Genomic DNA, 14,932 nt, shown 5'->3' with positions numbered 1-14,932 from the left:
TGGAATGGTTTAGAAACGAGCAAAACCAATGCTGGTTTCTAAAAATAAGCACATTCACGTCATTTCTCCATGGATTTACGTCACACTAGTTCAGTTTACTTCATCTTAATGTTTTAGTTTATATTACTGCAACTCCTAATTTATGTCTGTGATCCATAATCACCCTTCACGTGTCTCCCTCTATGCCAAGGGTTCTGGTCAAATTGTTGGGCTCTTAAGGCCTGTATTTATAGAAACTCTCCACTTAGGCACCCCTTCAGGAAAGCTTTGTAAGGATCAGATCTTAGCTGCATGGTTTTCTAAAATGGGGCACATAATCACCAATATACACTTTGAGAATTAAAGTCAGAACTTAGCCTTCACAGATAGCTATGCATCTATCCGATCTCTCAAATAGTGAGGTAACAGGGGACACATCTTTATTTAAAAAAATCAACGAAGATGAGCTCAACATAAAAATCTAATGAAATCAATAAATTTCAATTATTTATATTTTGGTCATAAATGATCTTTATTAAGAATGCATAGTCTCATGATTCAAAACAAAATACTTTAAAGAAATGGTATTTCTAATACAAATTGACACGAGAGTGTTTTAAAATTGTAATAAAAAACAAACAGACATGTAAAAGACCTTTGTCTCTAGAAAACACAGACTTTAAGTATTAAAAGTAACTTTCCAAACTGTCAGAATTAAAAGCTCACATCACAGAAACGTTTAATAAGTACTGACCAACAGATTACAACAAAAAGTTGTTCAATAAATAAAAAAGCCTCCTTAATTTTTTCCTTACCAAGAAAACACACAAAGTGATGGAGTAACAACATGAAGTTAACGGTAATTTCAGGAGAAAAGGCACATCCAGGCACAACCGCCAAGTCAGCGTTACACGGAGGCAGCCTCCCCAGACTCTCCAGTGCGGGCACAGCAGGTCCAGGAGCGGTGAGAGCTCCGCCGGTCACCTGGCCGGGGTCCTCAGAGGCTGGACCGCCTCTCTGGCCGGGGCGCGCACCGGGCGACGGCAGCGCGCCAGAGCAGCGGGGCGAGGAGGAGGCTGAGCGTGGTCACGCTCAGGATGAGCAGGTACACCTGCGGGGGCGGGGCATCAGCGGGGGGGGGGGGGGGGGGGGGGCTTCCTGTGGTGGGGGCGGGGCACCAGTGGGTGGGCGGGCCTTTCCGCAGCAGGGGTGGGGCCATGGAGGGCCCGGGACCTCGACCTGCACCCCCAACCCCCGACCCCCAGCCCCGGGGCAGACTCACCTCTCGGGAGATGACTCGGGCTCTGCGTGCCCGGCTCCCCAGGACCAGTGCGAACTCGCTGACCTGGGCCAGCCCAGCGGCCACGATCCACTTGACGTACTGGCTTGTCTTGGGCAGGAGCAGGGACAGGACCAGGGCTGCCAAGACGAACTGCCGGGGAGGTGGGTCATGCAGCCCACCAGAGTGGCCCGCTCGGCCCCACCACAGCCCACCAGAGCGGCCTGCTCGGCCCCACCACAGTGCCACACGAGAGGACACTGGACCACCCCCACCCCGGGGAGACCAGGCCTGCTGCCCAGGAGTATGGAGCAGTGGTCAGGATGCAACTGTCCTCTTAACACACTGTGGGTGAGGCCTGGGCAAAGCAGCCTGGGGGTGTGTGGCTCCTTCGCTGTAAACCCCTCCTCCGCCCTCTGCACCCGGGTCGCATGTTAACACAGGCACTTCAAGAGTCTGAAGCCACAAAGGATACAAGTGGGAAGTGGCAAGATAGTTCTCCAGGGCCGTTAAAATGCACGTTTGGTACAAGACTGGGGTTTGTGTTTATACTCCGGACAAGACAAAGCACAGAGTGAGGGCCCCTGGACGATCCAGAGCTTCTCACTCCCAGCTTCTAAGACCCCATTTTCAACAGAGTCTGAGATGGAGCCTCACCCTGACCCAAGAAGCCCGAGCTGTCCCAGCGGCGCGGGGTGCAGGAGGGGAGGCAGGGGTCACACAGGCAGGAAGCGGCGGGCGGGGTGTTGGGTAAACCAAAGACAGAGTGGAGCTCACAAGCACGACCGTACCTTCATGACCACCACCGAGAGCGTGAGGACCAGCAGGACGGTGAGCTCGTAGAGCACGAAGGTGGGGAACACGTGAAGGCCTGCGGGGACAGGGCGGGTGACCCTCCAAGGCCAGGCGGTCAGACTCCCTGCACCTCTGCGTCCAAGACAGGAAGGGACAGGGGGTCTCCCCACCCATCCCACCCAGAGCCCCGCGCGGCAGGCCTGGCCTTCAGGAACCAGGACCAAACCAGGAGCCCATTTACACAGCCACGCACTCGACGTCTCTGGGGCTGATCAGGCCCACCAAGCAGTGCCCGGCGTGAGTGAGGGGCCAGGCTGATTCCCCCACCCCACGGGTGTTCCCAGGGAAGCAGCCTGAACACCAGTTTGGGCTTTTTGTATTAAAATCAGAAATCCCCCCACACTTGGTGTGGATGCGCTGATGTGGACCTGCCACCCTGCTAAGCAGGGGCCACGCAGGACCACCTGTTAAAAGCCCATGTCCCTCAGCTCAGACCTGCCCTCCTCAGTGAGAGTCCCTCAGTCCCTAGCCTCCACAGGAACTGTTTTCACCGCACAAATTGTTAGTAGAAACACGAGTGAGCAGACAAGACCCAGCAGGGGCATCAGCCCTGGAGGACAGTCACCTATGGACGCGAAGAACACAATGGCCAGAAAGTCGCGGACGGGCTCCACACAGGACACGACCTCCTCGGCGGCAGCATGGCCCTGGGAGGACACCAGGGCTCCAGCCAGGAAGCAGCCCAGCTCCATGGACACGCCCAGCAGCTCGGTGACCTGGGGGGAGGACACGGGACATGCCGGGCACACGCGGCAGAGTCTCTGCCAGGAGGCTCACGCCAGAGGGGTCCCCATAGAACCCCACAACCAGCTCCTTGGCCCCCGCCCAGCATCCTGGGAGGACCCCGGGGAGGACACAGTGGCAAACGCCAAGCCACTGCCCACAGGCGAGAAGGAGCAGCCATAAACCAGGTGAAACCACCATTCAGGGAGACTGCTGTGGGATTTCTGAGTGAGAACAAGTATTTGTCATACATTTTCTCTATCCTGAATCAATAAACTGCCCGACTCCTGAGCATTAAAAACGTGGCATAGGAACCTGTGCCCACCCCCTGGTGCCTGCAGGAAGGGAGCAGATGTGTGTTTAACTCGGGTTAAACCAAGACAAGAGCAGCACAGGCCCTACAGACGACGATGCTGGAGCCCAAAACACGCCCGGGAGGGAGCGGACAAAGTGCTCGCAGCCGCCACAGCAAACAGCGCGCACAGACGGCCGTGGACCCACAGCGGCCTCGGGCCTGGAGTCACGGGCCAGTCCCAGGACCGTGCGTGAATGCTGACTGGCTGAACATGAGGTAGGTCGGCCCACGTCGAGGGGCGCAGCTGCTGTCCTGCAGGTAATGTCGCCACAACTCGGACTATTTACAGGGTCTCCCGGAACTCCGCCCTCCTTTACAAGAAGCCTGTGCCTCAGCTGGGATGTGTATGTGTAAGTCGTTCAGTCATGTCTGACTCTTTGCAACCCCATCAACTATACAGTCCATGGAATTCTCCAGGCCAGAATACCGGAGTGGGTAGCCGTTCCCTTCTCCAAGGGATCTTCCCAACCCAGGGATCGAACCCAGGTCTCCCACATGGCAAGCGGATTCTTTACCAGCTGGAAAGGCTCCATCCAAAACCAGCCTCCATGTGAGCCTCTCACATCACAGCAGCAGAAGTTATGCTGCAAACTAGCTTGTTCTCATCAAACACGATGAAAACGATTTCACACTGACTCTTGCCTTAGGTGTAAGGCGTGCAGGACAGACACGCGGGCACCCCAGCCGGGAGCGTGAGCGCAACGGCGCACACGTGGAAACAGTGCCTCACGCGCCAGCCGTGAGCAGCGTGAGCCAGAGAGCCCTGCCCCAGCCATGCGCATGCCGAGAGGCCGGGCGTTACCGTCAGCATGAGGAAGGTGAAGGCGGAGACGCCCAGGACCAGGATCTCCTTGTTCCCTTTGCTCTCCACGTGCAGCTTCCGGCAGTAAGGGCCTACGAGGTAGGTCCTCACCAGCAGACAGACGAGCAGAACGGCGGCAAGCGAGAAGAGGACCTGCCCGACCAGGGCCAGGAGCCGCAGGGCCTCCATGGCGACGCTGGGGAAAGAGACAGGCCTTATTCTCCCCAAGGCATGCCCCAGTCCAGCAGAAAGACCTTCCGTTCCTTTTCAAGGTTACACAACAAATTACCCAGATCATACACATCTTTATTCCCAAATGCTGGAATAAAATCTATTTAACGTTAACCTCAGAAACTCAGTTACTTGAATCAAATATAGAGGCTGAATTGTATTGTGATCAACAAACACTCTGGAGCAGGTATGCTGTTCAGGATGCAAAGATCCACGGCTGACAGCTCATGTGTCCCTGCCAAGGGCAGGGGATAGAATTCCTCTCCAAGGTTAACCGCCACCTGAAATCCTGCATAAGGCAACCGCGCCCTGAACACCGCAGGCTTCCCGCCTGGGGGTGCCAGTCCTTCACCCCAAGCCAGAGCTTGGAGGCCCCTGTCACTCCGTCACAGAGAAAAGGGCTCTGCACGAAGCTCTTTTTAGAATAAAGGCAGTGTGACCAATGCTGCCATGAATACTCACACGAGCGTTTCTGTTTACTGTGGTAACACACGTTCAGGTAAGACTCATCCCCATCAGTGTGTGATTCAGGCAGGACCGTGCTGCCGTCACTCACAGGAGACGCCTGGGGACAGGCGCTCCCATTTCTGCGGGGCACACGCCCTGGCGTGGAGGGGCCGGGGCACACGGTAGCCCCAGCTTCACCCGAGAAACGCTGTACGTGCTGCTGCCGTTTCTACAGTCTTAACACAACGCAGGGGACTTTGCCTTGTCAGTAAAGTTCTCAGTCAACATAGCATCCGTGACTAAACTGGAACAAAATCAGTGGGACCAGGACCTGTACTGGATGAGCTTTAAATCAGGAAGATAGAAAAAGAACAGCTTTCCCAGTCTCTCTGCATGCACTGCGGCTGTCTAGCCAGTAGGGGCCTGCTCCCAAGTGATGCCCACGCTCTGCGGGGGCCCAGCACCCTCGGTTCTGCTTCTGTTTCGGGAGGAGGCCCCTCATCTCCTGGGAGTGACTTACTGTACATCTCAAACAGAACTCAAGCGACCTCCAGCTAAAATTAAAATCCTTTTTCTGTCCAGAATTTTGTTCAGTTACCCTGAAAATCTGTAGGCAGAAGAAATAAGGTTGTGACTCAGGTTGCTTTTCTGACAGTTAAACAGCTTAGGGTCAAAGGGACAAACAGTTAGCTTGCCTTCCTGCTAAACAGACTCTGGTGGCTGCATGTCCGAGGGTCGCGCTCGCGGCTCTGCGAGTCTCCCGTTGGCGACCCGCACACACCATCCAGAAGGCAGGCTACTCCCACCGCGTCTGCATCCTGCCAGTGAGGACACTGACGTCCAGCGTGTCCAGGAAGCTACCTCACCCAGGCCGTGGGGCTGGCTGATGGCGAGCTGGGGGCCTCCACCCCTGGGAACCTCAGTTAACCAGCTGCCCTTCCTACCCTCCCCAATGGGATGAGCTACCTGGGAGTGGAGCAGATATCTGAATCACTTTTGGATTGCTGAAATTCAGTATAACATCTGGCGAAAGGCAAATATATAAAATATAAAATGCTTCCACCTGCCGACGGGCGATGAGCTCCCCCAGGCCGGGCCCAGCAGGAGGATGACCCCCCCACCCCCCACCACACCTCAACGTGGGGCCTCTGGCTTTAAAAATGAGTAAAGAATCAGAGACTCATCAGATACAAAACTCCAACAATCAGGAAAACCACAACTTGAGTGAGATTCCAACATCAAGACCCAGTCGTCGTTAGAATTATCTGACAAAGATTTTAAAGCAATTGTCATAAAAATGATTCAATAGCAATTAAAAATCCTCTTGAAACAAAGGGAAGAAAAAAACAGAAAATCTCAACAACGAAATGGAAGTTTAAAAAAAAAGAATAAAATGGAAATTATCCAACTAAACAACATACTAACCGAAGCTGGATGAGCTGAAGAGCAGAGAGGCAACGACAGGCGCTGGGGCCCGGGGACTTGACAAACCGACAGAATCTACCCAGTGTGAGCCACAGACGGAAAACAGGCGGATAAAGAAGCATCTGGACAGAGTCTACCCAGTGTGAGCCACAGACGGAAAACAGCGGATAAAGAAGCATCTGGACAGAGTCTACCCAGTGTGAGCCACAGACGGAAAACAGGCGGATAAAGAAGCATCTGGACAGAGTCTACCCAGTCTGAGCCACAGACGGAAAACAGGCGGATAAAGAAGCATCTGGACAGAGTCTACCCGGTCTGAGCCACAGACGGAAAACAGGCGGATAAAGAAGCATCTGGACAGAGTCTACCCGGTCTGAGCCACAGATGGAAAACAGGCAGATAAAGAAGCATCTGGACAGAGTCTACCCAGTCTGAGCCACAGACAGAAAACAGGCGGATAAAGAAGCATCTGGACAGAATCTACCCAGTCTGAGCCACAGACGGAAAACAGGCAGATAAAGAAGCATCTGGACAGAGTCTACCCAGTCTGAGCCACAGACGGAAAACAGGCGGATAAAGAAGCATCTGGACAGAGTCTACCCAGTCTGAGCCACAGACGGAAAACAGGCGGATAAAGAAGCATCTGGACAGAGTCTACCCAGTCTGAACCACAGACGGAAAACAGGCGGATAAAGAAGCATCTGGACAGAATCTACCCACTCTGAACCACAAACGGAAAACAGGCGGATAAAGAAGCATCTGGACAGAGTCTACCCAGTGTGAGCCACAGACAGAAAACAGGCGGATAAAGAAGCATCTGGACAGAATCTACCCACTCTGAACCACAGACGGAAAACAGGCGGATAAAGAAGCATCTGGACAGAGTCTACCCAGTCTGAACCACAGACAGAAAACAGACAGATAAAGAAGCATCTGGACAGAATCTACCCAGTCTGAGCCACAGACAGAAAACAGGCGGATAAAGAAGCATCTGGACAGAGTCTACCCGGTCTGAGCCACAGACGGAAAACAGGCGGATAAAGAAGCATCTGGACAGAGTCTACCCAGTCTGAGCCACAGACGGAAAACAGGCGGATAAAGAAGCATCTGGACAGAGTCTACCCAGTCTGAGCCACAGACGGAAAACAGGCAGATAAAGAAGCATCTGGACAGAGTCTACCCAGTCTGAGCCACAGACGGAAAACAGGCGGATAAAGAAGCATCTGGACAGAATCTACCCAGTCTGAGCCACAGACGGAAAACAGGCGGATAAAGAAGCATCTGGACAGAGTCTACCCAGTCTGAACCACAGACGGAAAACAGGCAGATAAAGAAGCATCTGGACAGAATCTACCCACTCTGAACCACAGACGGAAAACAGGCGGATAAAGAAGCATCTGGACAGAGTCTACCCAGTGTGAGCCACAGACAGAAAACAGGCGGATAAAGAAGCATCTGGACAGAATCTACCCACTCTGAACCACAGACGGAAAACAGGCGGATAAAGAAGCATCTGGACGGAGTCTACCCAGTCTGAACCACAGACAGAAAACAGACAGATAAAGAAGCATCTGGACAGAGTCTACCCAGTCTGAGCCACAGACAGAAAACAGATGGATAAAGAAGCATCTGGACAGAATCTACCCAGTCTGAGCCACAGACAGAAAACAGATGGATAAAGAAGCATCTGGACAGAGTCTACCCAGTCTGAGCCACAGACGGAAAACAGGCGGATAAAGAAGCATCTGGACAGAGTCTACCCAGTCTGAACCACAGACAGAAAACAGGCGGATAAAGAAGCATCTGGACAGAGTCTACCCAGTCTGAACCACAGACAGAAAACAGACTGATAAAGAAGCATCTTGGAGGCCCGGGAGGCAAGAGAAGAGCCGTGTTGGCCCCATGGGGTCCTGGAATGAGGGCTGAGGGAGACTGGAAAAGCACCTGAGGAAACCAGGGCTGAAATCCCCGAATCAGGCAAGAGACGGAAACCTGTGGCTGCAAGGAGCCGAACGAACGCCGCGCAGAGCAGACCCAGAGAGAGTCACAGGCTCACAGGTTCATTGCTGCGGCCCAAGCGCGTCCACGTAGAGGGAGGCCTCGGGGGGCAGGGCAGCAGTGGGATCAGTGGCCTCGCAGGAGAGGCCAGAGGGCGCCCGGGGACAAGTGAGAGGCCAGCGGTCTGGGAGGATGCCAGCCTCGGAATCGCGTGCGCCGTCAGCTCGACCGAGATGCCAGGACACGCTGTAAACCATGTCTGAAAACTAAAACAAAAGAAGAACAGCCGGAGCGGAGCCGTGTGCTGCTCCAGAGAAATGCAGCCCAAAGGAGCCAGTTCCCCGCTGGGCTGCCAGAGGGAGGGGCAGCACACACGACCAGGCCCTGGAAGGAAGACACCCCCCCTCAGACTAGACGGGGAAACTGAGAGAGCCTGCTGCCCCTGGAAGGAAGACACCCACCCCGTGGACAGGCACCCTCAGGACGAAGTGGGGAGACGCTCAGACGGGGAAACCGAGAGAGCCTGCTGCCCGCAGCAGGCTAACAGTGAGACAGGGGCCAGAGTCCTCAAGCAGGAAGGAGACCGCACAGAAGGGAGGAGAAGGAGAGTCAGATGGGTGAAAGACAGGAAGTATAGTAAGTAGTACTTCTCATGAGCTTCAAAAATCCTATTTCAGGGGAATTCCCTGGCAGTCCAGGGCAGTCCCTGGACTGCAAGCTTTCACTGCCAGAGGCCCAGGATCAATCCCTAGCTGGGAACTAATATCCTGTAAGCTGCATGGCAAGGTAAACAAAAATAAAATAAAACTTAAAAATCCTATTTAATCATTGAAGCAAAACTTTAAAAAGCCATCAGATAACAGTACTCAACATAAGTAGAGAAAATACGAAATACAACAATTACATTTATAAAGTAGGGGAGGAAAAAGCCTTAGAAGGAAACAGGATCCACATTTCACACAAGTCGTGGAACGTTCTCCAAGAAACGGTGAAATCCTAACAGCGGTGACCAAGTCCACGTGGGGATACTGTGGCGCCTGAAGAGTCACAGAAGGAGCCACAGGAAGCAACACATTAAAAATCACTCTAAACAAACTAAGACAGAATGCTTAAAAATAAGCAAGTGCCACTGGGATGCAAGGGAAACGGAAAAGGACAAGAAACGGAGACAACAAAATGAAACGTCAGGACTGAAGCCCCAACGTGACAGTGTTCACCTCAGACGCAAATGGCTCAACACACCGACTGAGCCCCAACGCGACGGTGTTCACCTCAGACACAAATGTCTCAACACACCGACTGAGGCACAAAGACTTGCCGAGCCGGTCACAAAAGCATCATCCAAAAAAACGTGGTCCATAAGAAACTCGCTTCAGATACAACAGTACGAGAGGCTGAAAGCTGAAGGGAAGAGAAGGTGTACTGTGGGCTGCGTGAATAAAAAATAATCAGGAGGGACTATGTGTATCAATATCAGATAAAGTGAATTTCAGAGCAAGAAAGATTACTAGAAACAAAATGATACTAAATATGAATGCACCAAACAACAGAGCCCCAAACACATAAAGCAAAAGCTGACAGGGCTAAAAGGAGGAGCGGACAACAGGGTTACAACCGAGGTTTCCAACCACTCCCTCAACAGGTGGCTGAACTACAGCAAGAATTCAGAGAGACTGAACAACGTGCGAACAAACAGGAATGGCTGATACACGTGAGCACTCAACAATGATAAAAATACACACATTTTGTTTCCAAGCGACTCTGAAGCATTTACCAGATCATATCTGGGGCCAGAAGACAAACCTCAACAAATGAGAAAGAGCTGAAACAAAGTGTGTGTTCTCTTGCCATGGTGGAATCAAACTAGAAATCAATAAAATAAAGACAACAAGAAAATCACCAAACACTTAGAAATTAAGCAACACATTTCTAAACAATCCACAGATCAAAGAGGAAGTGTCAAAGGAAAAATCCTAAATGCATTTAACTGAATGAAAATAAAAATTCAAAATGTTTAAATAAGTGAGTGCAGCCAACAGTGCTATGAGAGAAATGTATAGCACTAAATACTTGTCGTAGAAAAGAAGAAAGGTTTCAAATCGATAATCGGAGTTCATACCAAGAACCTAGAAAAAGAAGAGCAGAATAAACCTAAAGCGAACAGAAGGGAAGAAGTGATACTAAGGAGGGTAGAAAACAATGGACGCGAAACCGCAGACAGACAGCAACCCATGAAACAAAGAGCTGGTTCTGAGAAAGGGCTACTGCAGAATCAAAGAGGGGCAATCACTGCAGACCTCAGACACCAAAGGGAGAGAAAGTACGACAAACGAGTCTACACTTATAAACTTGACGATTAAATGGAACGGACCGATTCCTCAAAAAACCCAACTAGCACATTCAACAACAGGAACAGATAATTCCAGCAGCCCTGTAACTATAAAGCAAACTGAATTTCTAATTCCAGAAAACTCTCAAAAAGGAACTCTCAAGACCCAGATGGTTTCACTGGAGAATTCTGCCAAACATTTAAGGAAGAATTAACAGCAATTTTATGCAATGTCTTCCAGAAAATAGCAAACAGAAGAGGAATGAACACCTCCCAAATAATTTTACAAGCCTAGTATTACTCTAATACCAAAAGCAGATAAAGAGAATAAAAAAGAAAACAACATGCCAGTATCTTTCATGACACAAAAGTCCTCCACAAAATACTAGCAAATTAGATGATGCAATGCATAGAAAGATTTATATACCATAACCAAGTAGAATTTATTCTAGATACGCAATGCTGGTTCAACTTTCAAAAATTAATGTAATCCACCATATACACTGGGTAAAGAAGAAAAGCCATACAATCATATCAGTAGGTACAGAAAAAGCATCTGACAAAATCCAACATGCACTCAAGACAGAACTTCCGAGCAACCCGGGAACTGATAAAGAATAACTACAAAAATCCCAGTTAGCATCACACTAAATGAAGAAAAGAACGAATGCTTTCCCTTTCAGATCAGGAAGAAGCAAGGACATCTACTCTTACCATCTTCATCAACAAAGCACTGGAAATTCTAGCCAGTGCAATAAGGCAAGAAAAAGAAAGAAAAAGCATACAGGTTAGAAAGGAAGAAATAAAGTGAATGCCCACAGCCATGGAGCTGGATCTGAGCCCAGGGGTGTGACGGCTGTCACTAAGCTCTGAGCCTGTGCTGCACAAGTTCCATGTCTTTGGGAAAAAGTGCTAAGCAGTATTTCGATAAACAAATGATCTGAAGCCAGAAAAACAAACTGCACTAAAGCACAGCATAAAGCATACCTGGCATGAGCACCAGCTCCCGCCTGGATGAGCGTGGGCAGGATGGCGATGAACAGCCCCAGCTGCACGTCCTGAGTCACCAGCATCCCCAGCAGCAATGCCCCATAGTCGATGTCGCCTGCTCGGGAAGACACCACTAAGAGTGTGTGGACTCGGGTCAGGCAACTCCAGCATCACTTGGAACACACGCCCACCTACCTTCCTTGTCACTGCGGGCGCTGCCCACGAGGAACTTGGATACCAGAGGTGTGCTCGACAAGGACAGGCAGGCAGAGATAAAGACGCTCTGGGTGGGTCTGATCTGCAGAAGGTGGCCCCAGACCAAGCCGAAGGCCACCATGAGCAGAGTCATGTAGCAGGGCCCCTGCAGGGAGATCTTCCACACCTGGGGGAGCACAGGGGCGTGCACACACCTCAGCGCCCACGGCCCCGAGGAGCATGTGCGTACATGCCTCAGAGCCTATGGCCCCAAGAAACACGTGCACACATGCCTCAGAGCACTTGCACGCACACCTCAGAGCCCACGGCCCCGAGGAGCACGTGCACACACGCCTCAGGACCCATGGCCCCAAGGACCACGTGTACATGCCTCAGCGCCCACGGCCCCAAGCAGCAGAAGCGCCCCTGCTCAGGAACCAGGTGGCCCTGTAGAAAGCGATTCTGCAGTAAACGCAGGGCACAACACCAGGAAACTGAGGTGCTCACACGTGACCCCTGAGCCCCGGGCACTGCTGAGGACTAAGCACGCCCCTCCCTCTCCGTGTGCACCCCATCCTCAGAACACAACTGGAGCCGAGGACCCATGGCCACTCTTCTAATGGAAACAGCGCCTGTCCCTGATCCTGGGGTCGGGGTTGGGACACACCGGGGCGGCCCAGGTGGCTTAAGGATAAACGATAAATCCAGGGCGCCCAACAGCAGAACAGAGATGTCCTCAGCCACAAGGCCCAGGAAGGAGCTCGCAGAGCCAGGCATCTCTGAACAGCCTCTCATCAGGCGTCTGGGAGAATTCACCCAAGCCTCGAGAGGGGCCTGCCCACAGTTACTAACACCTCAAAGCCCTACCAGTAATCTCCCACACGTACCCAACACAGCGAGAGAACTGTCAGCTCAGAGCCAACACGCCGAGCCTCCAGCCTGCCTACGAAGCCGTGGGGTGTGCCCCTGGTGCAGGTCAAGGGTCAGGGCCGCCAGGCGGGGAGCAGCCAGAGCTCAGTGGCGCTTGGGGATGTCAGAGCTGAGGGGCCATCAGAGACCCCAGCTCACCCCAGTCCCAAAGGCAGCCACTAGGGGCCAGTCCCTCCCAGGCTCCTGCCCCAACTCAGGACACACACTTGCCCTGTAAGCCCTGCTTCAGGCTGCAGCGACAGGTGCAAAACCCCCAGAGCATCACAAACGTCACCCCGACAAAGACAGGGGTGTCACGGTGGGCGACACCGCGCTCGTTCAACACTGAAGACCTGAGTGCAGGAAAGGGTGAATCTCAGCACTCTGGGGCCAGAGGACACCTGCGTCTCCCCAGTGTTCACGGCCTGGATGAGGATGCCAGTGACTAAGACGGCCAAGCCAGGGACACGTGGGGGCCAGACGCTGGCCCCCTCGCTCCCACCCTCAAGGCAACACCATCTGCTGTGAACGTCTGTAAACTGAACACACGTGAAAACCCAGGGACCTGGGAGCTGCCCTTCCTGCAGCCAGCGGCGTCCATCACCACCCCATCCTGTCCCCATCAGCTTTTTCCTCCTACGTGATGTGTCTGTTCAAACACAGAGTGGTTTTCATTAATTTACTTCTAATCTAACTCCGTTTCCATTCTGGAATACGCCAGCTTTCCAAGTAATCGTTCTAGAAGCCAAGCCACTTAGGGGAACTGCAGCTTCCACTAATTTAATGCTTATCGATACACATAGCCCTAAGCGTGCCTATTAATCTTTCAGGTATTTTCATCTCACAGTGACAGAGCAGTTAAGTCAAAATCTGCCACTCATTTAGGAATTAGAACCAGGAACTTCCCCTAGAGTAACACGCTGAATTTTCAATCCCTATGGTATTTTAGCCTCTGGCAGAGTTGGACCCTCCTGGTGGGACCCATAAGTTAGTAAGTCTGAACGTATCCCTTCTAAGACCTGGTCTGGAATTAGACACATAAAAGCTAATTCCACCTATTCGTTGTATTTTCACTTAAAAAAAATTTATCTTTTGAAATTTATGTTCCAAAAATAACATCAAACTATAACATCATATTCTACTCTGCTGGGCAAGCCACGAACATGGACGCTGAGCACAGAGCGTGTTAGGCTGGGGGGGGGACACCGCCACAAGCACACGAGTGGACTCACCTTTCTTAGCTTCTCTGGGGAAAATTCTAAGCCAACGAGGAACAGAGTAAAGAACACACCAAATTCTCCTAACGTCTCCACCTGCACAATCGACTGAAAAACAAGAGTTTAAAACCATGTAATTCAACGCATTTAAGATATTCACAGAATCATCCTAACTCAGTGGGACTACCCCAAAAGCCTAGTAAAGAAAAAAAAAAGAAAAACGAGCGATCTGGACTTCCTCTACATCTGAGATCTGGGCTTCCTGAGTGTGGTGCTTTTCTTCCTTTTTTCTCGATCAGCTGGAGGAATATTTTTATTTATTTTCTAGGAATCAGCTCACAAATTCATGTGTTTTCAAGCTCATTAACTGCCACTACATTTCTATTACTTCCTCCCACTGGCTTCCTGTGGGGACAGGGAGGCACTAACGCTGAGGTTGAAGCTTAACTGATAAGAGTCTCACGTTCCCTGGGTCTGGTGAGAGGGAGTGTGGAATCCTCCTGGGCCACGGCGGGCACCCCCACAGGCCCTAACAGACGGAAGCGTTCACCCGGTGTCCCTGCTCTACAGGAGAGAACGCTGCTTGTGTATTTGGTGCTATGCACATTGTTTACATTTGAGGTTTTCGTGGCGGCCACCAACTGGTCAGTTTTTCCAGTGTTTCCTGAACACGTGAAACTAGAGTCCAGGTGTTCGTGCGACAGTTGCTGCCCTGGCCCCACCGGGCACGTCCATGGTCCACAGGCCGTGAACAGCAGCAACCCGGCCGCTTCTGCCAGCATCTTCCTCCTTTCACTCTCAACCTTCAGTCATTTTATTTTGAGTCGACCTTGTTTACGCTTTTTCCCGACACCATCTACGAACCTGCGTCTTTTCATAGCGAAGTTTATTCCACGTATATTTGTTATAAGACATGTTTGCTCTTGCTTCTCTTATGTCTTCTGCTTTTCACACTTCTTTACTGCTACTATTTTTCCGCTTTTGAAAACTGGGCTCCAACCTGACTTTAAAGTAACATACTTAAACCTACACTTCTTGACTTAGAAACTGAAAGTCTATTAACTCCCTATCAGGAAAGATAAATACTGGGGTACAGTTAAGTACAATTACACTTTCTCCATTACCCACTCCCACTTTTGGCTAGCATGATCTTGGATTTTTATCTTGGTATCTTTATCTATTATAATTATATTATTTT

General features: G+C 51.2%; 1 protein-coding gene across 2 annotated transcripts in view; it reads right to left on the bottom strand.

Moving 5' to 3' along the window:
* Positions 1-486: 486 nt before the first annotated feature.
* Positions 487-14,932, bottom strand: part of TMCO3 (transmembrane and coiled-coil domains 3) — a 22,818-nt gene continuing 8,372 nt past the window's right edge. Inside the window, exons 7-14 of one of the 2 annotated variants that reach the window (XM_005213985.5) lie at positions 13,750-13,842; positions 11,609-11,795; positions 11,411-11,528; positions 3,994-4,189; positions 2,679-2,829; positions 2,050-2,129; positions 1,262-1,411; positions 487-1,090 (exon numbers count right to left, since the gene is read on the bottom strand). In XM_005213985.5, coding sequence (XP_005214042.1) covers positions 977-1,090; positions 1,262-1,411; positions 2,050-2,129; positions 2,679-2,829; positions 3,994-4,189; positions 11,411-11,528; positions 11,609-11,795; positions 13,750-13,842 — 1,089 coding nt within the window. In that variant the 3' untranslated portion in view covers positions 487-976. The remainder of the gene's footprint in view (positions 1,091-1,261; positions 1,412-2,049; positions 2,130-2,678; positions 2,830-3,993; positions 4,190-11,410; positions 11,529-11,608; positions 11,796-13,749; positions 13,843-14,932) is intronic. The other variant, NM_001098003.1, reaches the window with a different exon arrangement.

This window comes from Bos taurus, chromosome 12 (assembly GCF_002263795.3).
Source record: "Bos taurus isolate L1 Dominette 01449 registration number 42190680 breed Hereford chromosome 12, ARS-UCD2.0, whole genome shotgun sequence".
Classification (NCBI taxonomy): Eukaryota; Metazoa; Chordata; class Mammalia; order Artiodactyla; family Bovidae; genus Bos; species Bos taurus.
The sequence above is the reverse complement of the archived record's forward strand: the minus strand, read 5'-3'. Positions and strand labels throughout refer to the sequence as shown.